The sequence below is a fragment of the Octopus bimaculoides genome, chromosome 1, assembly GCF_001194135.2.
Source record: "Octopus bimaculoides isolate UCB-OBI-ISO-001 chromosome 1, ASM119413v2, whole genome shotgun sequence".
Classification (NCBI taxonomy): domain Eukaryota; kingdom Metazoa; phylum Mollusca; class Cephalopoda; order Octopoda; family Octopodidae; genus Octopus; species Octopus bimaculoides.
The window spans coordinates 160,069,276-160,075,960 of NC_068981.1; the positions used below are offsets into that span (position 1 = coordinate 160,069,276).

A 6,685-nucleotide genomic window follows, 5' to 3' on the forward strand; every position below is an offset into this window, starting at 1 on the left:
ATCATCATCATCATCATCATCATCATCATCGTTTAACGTCCGCTTTCCATGGTAGCATGGGTTAGACGATTTGACTGAGGACTGGTGAAGCCGGATGGCAACACCAGGCTCCAATCTGATCCGGCAGAGTTTCTACAGCTGGATGCCCTTCCTAACGCCAACCACTCAGAGAGTGTAGTGGGTGCTTTTACGTGTCACTCGCACGAAGGCCAGTCAGGCAGTACTGGCAACGATACAACGGGCTTCTTTCAGTTTCCGTCTACCAAATCACTCACAAGGCTTTGGTCAGCCCGTGGCTACAATAGAAGACACTGGCCCAAGGTGCCACGCAGTGGGACTGAACCTGAAACTATGTGGTTGGGAAGTAAGCTTCTTACCACACAGCCACACTGTATGTCATTATTCAGTTTTATTTCAAGATTTCTTGCCAATAGAAAAAGTGCCAGTTTCTAACCTAGACCCAAGGATCCTTCACTGGAATTTCAACATCAACAGGATGTTTTTGCATGTATGTATATATATATATATATATATATGCAGTATTTGGAGTCGGTGCATGTGCAGATTTGTATGTTTTGTTTTATGTATGTACTCTTCATTCATATAATTGCATGTCTAGACATGTGCATATATGCCTAAATGATAAACTTCTGGAAAGTTTTACAGATTTTTGTATATACATGTGTGTGTATACATGCACACAGGCACACACATATAGGTGTACATACAGGTATGTATATATGTGTGTGTGTATGCATGTGTATATATATATATATATATATATATAGGCACATGTATGGCTGTATGGTAAGAAGATTGCATCCCAACCACATGGTTCTAGGTTTGGTCCCGTTGTGTGGCACCTTGGGCAAGTGTCTTTGGCTATGGCCTCAGGCTGACCAAAGCTTTGAGAGTGGATTTGGTAGACAGAAACTGAAAAAAGCCTGTTGTATATATTTATGTGTGTGCGTGTGTCTTTATCTGAGTTTGTCTCTATCATCATCATTTGACAACTGATGTTAGTGTGTTTATGTCCCTATAACTTAGTGGTTCAGAAAAAGAGACCAATAGAATACATTCTAGGCTTACAAAGAATAAGTCCTGAGGTCAATTTGACTAAAACCCATTAAGGCAGTGCCCCAGCGTGGCTGCAGTCAAATGACTGAAACAAGTAAAAGAATAAAAGAATGTGCGTCACCACATCAAGGCACTTGTATCAGTGTCATGTAAAGAGCACCCATGCCTGAACCACAGAGCTGTGCCAGCATCACATAGAGAGCACCTGTGCTGGTGCCATGTAAGAGGCACCTGTAAAAAAAGTTACCTTCTCAAATCATACCAACTCATAAGGGCCAGCTTCCCAGTTTCATGGTGTATATGTTCCCCATCTGGACTGGACACCGGTTCATTGCAGGATTAGTCATTTTTGCCAGCCGAGAGCAACATTAAATGAAGTGTTTTGCTCAAGAACACATGTTGCCTGGTCTAGGAATCAAAAACCACAATCTTGCGATTATGAGCCCAGTACCTGAAGCACTAAGCCATGTGCCTCCACAAGAGGCACCTGTGCTTGCACCATGTAGAAATGCACTCATGCCAGCACCACATAAAAGGCACCCAGTACACTTTGTAAAGTGGTTGGCATTTGGAAGGGCATCTAACCATAGAAACCATGCCAAACAGACAAATGGAGCCCAGTGCAGCCTTCCAGAAAGTGGATGTAAAAATGTATTAATTAGGAAGGGAGACAACTCTGCTATAGACATTTAAATAAACATCTTAATATTCTTTCTACAATTGTAATATACATATATATGCTAGTGACACCCATGGAAATATCACAGAACGAAAAAGATTTAGTGAAGTTATTTAAGAAAGAAAGGATGATTTGTATTTATTATTTCACTTCCAGTCACAATAATATATTATATGATTTTAAAATTTCCCTCTGCTTATCACTTTATTTTTCTCTCTTTCTGTTTACCTCTTCAACAAACTTTAATCATGTAATTCCCTTCTTCATGTCTTTAACATTTCTCTCTTTCTCTTCATCTCTCACTTCCACTAGTCACATGAATGGCAGCATAATTCACCAGCTGGCTATCGGTTCTCTCACTCACTCTCACATTGCCTCTTCCTCTTTCACTCCACCTCCTCTACCCTATAGTACATCATTAACATTTCTCTTTCCCTCTTTCCTCTCACCATCTTGTTCTCTCATTCTTCACCTTTCCCTTCAAGTATCCACATGGTGCATTTGGCCTTATTATACATCTTTCTCTACTTCTTCCTCACTTCTTCTCTACTCACCCTCCTCCCTGTCTCGCTTTTAATCCACTCCACCTCTCTAACTAACTAAAGTATAATGGGTGAATGAAAAAGATTATTATATTTAATCGGTATTAGTTACTGAGTGACTTAAGGTTTCAATTAATATAATTCTCAGCCCTTGAGTCACTCTCTAACTAATGTTGATTAGTAATATATATAGGTATCCAGGGTGCAGTGAATAAACTGTCGTTTAAATTATGCAAAAATGAAAATAACACTGACATCTCATTTTAACAGATATATTTGCCAAAATTACATTAAAATATCTTGAAATACTAAAGAGTAAATTTATTTAATAAAATCGCCTTTGGCTTCAACAAGCCTCTAGAATCTCCTTCAACCACAGACTCTTGCAACTCCTCTGGACAGTCTCCTTGTTTAAGTTGGTAAATGCTGCCATAATTATTGCCTTCAGTTCATCTTTGGTGTTACAAGGAGTTTTATTGGTCTCTTACTCAACTGCGCCCCACACATAATAATCAAGGGAGTTGCAGTCTGGGGAGTTAGGTGGCCAGATGTTAGGGGCGATGTGCTCACAGAAATTGTCTGACAGCCATGACTGGGTTCTCTTGCTTGTGTGGCATGGTGCAGAGTCCTGTTGCCAGACAGGAACTTCTAGCAGCCACTCTCTTCAGCCAGGGCAGCATACCTCCTCCAAACACTTGATGTAGGCCTCTGTGTTGAGTCTGAGGCTGTGTAAGAAGATGAATGGAGGCATAACATCACCATCACTAGTGATCACTCCAAACACCATCATGTTGACTGGATGTTTGATTTTTATTGGTACGTTTTGGGGACATGGCAAGCCAACGACTGTTTTGTGTGTTCGCCATCTGTTTGTATTGGAGCTTCCGGCATGAATGCCAAGCAGTACAGCATATTGTTTCCAAATTTCGGGCCAAGTGAATTGCCTCATGGTGCTGTTTTTCTCACAGACAGTGCCCAATTGACCCTACCATTTTGTGTAGTCGACAAAATCAAAAACAAACAATGCACAAAAATTTAAAATATGAAATGGCAACAATTTATGCATTGGCCCCTGTATACACACACACTCACATACACGTTTTTAGCTGTATATTTTCCTGTTTATATCACCAAACTTAATTATGATATATTTAGAAATGTTTTCCTTTTATAAATTTTACTTGCATACCTGTGTCATCAAAGATTACTACTGTTTGATTAATGAAAGAAAACGGTGCATCCATCATAAAGGAAGAGAGAAACCATTGATTAATTCCTTACCTAAAGATGTGATTTTAATTTTTTTTTAATTATTACAGTAATTCATAAATGTGATGCTGCATTTTATATTTAAGAATCTTTGGCACAACTACAGTTTGATGCCCCTCTACTCCAAATTTATTTTCTCACTTTCTGAGAAAGTTTTGCAGATTTTCGAGATACAGAGATACTTGTAAATTATTATTGTATTGAACACCCCTCTCCTGACTGTTTCTTCATAGTTCTCTTTATAATGCATATTTCTAAATGACATGTTGAAGAAATATGGTCTTTTTTTAAGTGTAAATTAGATAATGCCTGATGTTTCAAAGAATTCTGGAAAGAAAAACAAACCTGACAAATACTAAGTTACATATATACATGCATATCTACCTACCTGCCTACCTACCTACCTAATGATGATGGTTGTCCACTCATGACCATCACTGACCATTGCTCATGCAAAATGCCAGCAATGCCTGTGCATGAGGTTGTTGCACCAGTAGTTGGCTTTACTTGGGTTTATGTCCTCAGCTTCCAAGCTCACTGTATTGCCCTCCTTCTCAACCAGGCATTGGAAAGTCGCCTCACCAGTAATTGCACAACCTGAAATCTTAGGTCCAATAAGGCTTGCACAGCACCTATTAGACCCTCTCCACCTTATTGACATGATCCAGATACAAGCCAGGGCAAAAGATCCCTAAAATGTGCAATGCCTTTCCCTGCATATCTTGTTTTCTCCTAGAGAATACTATAACATACATACACACATACATTCGTGCCGGTGGCACATAAAAGCACCCACTACACTCTCTGAGTGGTTGGCATTAGGAAGGGCATCCAGCTGTAGAAACTCTGCCAAATCAGATTGGAGCCTGTTGTAGCCATCTGGTTTTCACCAGTCCTTAGTCAAATCGTCCAACCCATGCTAGCATGGAAAGCAGATGTTAAACGATGATGATGATGTAAATAGAGCTGTGATATTTAATTTTTCAGCTCATTTTCACGTAAATCAGGAGCAGCAACTTTTTAAATAAAAGGATATTTTTGAGAAAGATCTGAATTTCAATAAGAATAATGTTCTGCCCACAATTAAAATCTTGAAGCTTTTTTATTATTGGAAACAGCATGACAATTACGAACTTTAGAAATTAAGCTTGTAGAAAAACATTAATGACTTTCAGAGTATGAACATTTTCAGTACTATTATATTATCACTGCTAACAATAATCTAAAGTTTATTGTTATCTTTTATTTGAGTTCTGCTGTAAATTTATTTCTGATATAGCTCAAGACATTTTAATATTTGGTTAGGTTGTCATATATACACTTTCATTGCAGAAATAATTTGCTTACTTCAAACTTGTGAGAAGAGAAAGTAATTTTTTTTTTTTATGCCTTGTGGAAATGAAAGTCATAACTCATTTAGGAATACAATATTATTTTCAATATATTCACTTATTTTATTTTCATTATATTCAATTCTCTATTTTCATTATATTCAATTCTCTATTTTCATTTAGATATTATGTTTTTTGTCTTTTCAGTGACTGTCAGCAAAATAAGATGGCTGCTATTAGTGTAAAGTGAAACTAATGAACAAACAATGCCTTTTTTACATGCAGTGGCTGTATTGTCATACTAGTTACCCAAAACATCTCAAACGGAATGGATCTTGTTGATAAAAATGTCAATCCAAGATCGTATAGCTCTTATTTACTACAACTATGGATTATTTTGTGCTAGTCATTCTTACTCAATTATTGGCTCAGTTTTATTTATTGTGATAATAGCATGGTAAGTAATATTAGTAATTTTTTTTCCCATTATTTAAACTATTAAGGTGTGTGTGTGTGTCAATATATAAAACAGAGTTTGTGTGTGTGCATATGTTCCTTATGAATTTGAAAACTGAGTTGCTGATTTTGACATATGAGGTATCAAAAGATTCAGTAATCTTTTGGCTACCAAATAAAGTATGTTTTTTGTACAACTCGTTTTTTACTACAGAAATAACCTCAAAAATAAGGTCAGGTTACACAATTTTGATGTCTTTACCTAAGGGAGGCAACTCTGCCTGAACAATCTTTGTCTTAGAGTATAATGAGAAAATGTTTAAAATATTTGGAGTTTTACCAAGGATATACCGTCAACTTTATTAATATTCTTTAGTAGATAATCTTTTAATGTGAAGTATGTTTTGTTTAGCCCAGAGTTGTCTTTGTTGTAGTAGACCCATCACATTCTTTTTTTTTCTTCTTGAAATATTATAAATCTGTGTCTTTCTTTTTATGAAAGGGTGTGTTTTAAGAGAGATTTGGCTGCTATTTGTAGTAGCCTAAGTTACCCCTGTGTATGTCTGTGTGTTTTGTTGTGGTGAAAAAAATTTTTTTTCTCAGCATATTTTCCACAATAATTTTTAAAGAAATTTGGACATCTTTCTTACTGCTCAACTTTAAATTACAATTGTTAATTGTTGGAAGTCAAGTAGACTAAGATGTATATATAGTGTCATCATATAGAGTGGAAGTTCAATACTTTGTTTTGAATTCATTATCTTGTAGTTAGTAATCCATTACCTTAAATTTGAAGTCATTAAGTCTTTAAACATTTCACTGTCGCCATGATGGTGTATCACCTTCAAAAATTTAATTGATCATATTTCAATCTGGCATTTATTTTATAGACCTTTGCTTGATAAACTGCTAATTTTGAGACAAAGTGAGACACAATACTTGATTCAACAACAAATGTAACATACATACACACACACACACATACATATTAGGTGCAAGAATGACTGTGTGGTTGAGAAGTTTGCTTCCCAACCACATGGTTCCACATTCAGTCTTCTGCATTGTACCTTGGGCAAGTGTTTCTAATATAGCCCTAGGCCAACCACAGATTTGTGTCTGAATTTGATAGACAGAAACTGCAGCGTTGTTCATCAGAAAATGACCAAAAATCATGTCTATAAAGAAGAGTTATTTGCTTCACACACCTCGTGTGCTGATTTTGCCCATAAAAATGGAACAAATAATACAATGTGGCTGTCGGTCATAGCACCCAGGCAACGCTGGGGTGCATTGCCAGTATATATATATATATATATATATATATATATATA

The 6,685-nt window shown here is 36.6% G+C and overlaps 1 protein-coding gene across 1 annotated transcript in view; it reads left to right on the forward strand.

The window, feature by feature from the left end:
- The window catches only part of LOC106884402 (sterol regulatory element-binding protein cleavage-activating protein), a 47,434-nt gene that overhangs the window by 11,966 nt on the left and 28,783 nt on the right, over positions 1–6,685 (forward strand). The window contains exon 2 of the mRNA XM_052970949.1: positions 5,106–5,355. Within this exon, the coding sequence (XP_052826909.1) occupies positions 5,246–5,355 (110 nt within the window). The 5' untranslated portion in view covers positions 5,106–5,245. The remainder of the gene's footprint in view (positions 1–5,105; positions 5,356–6,685) is intronic.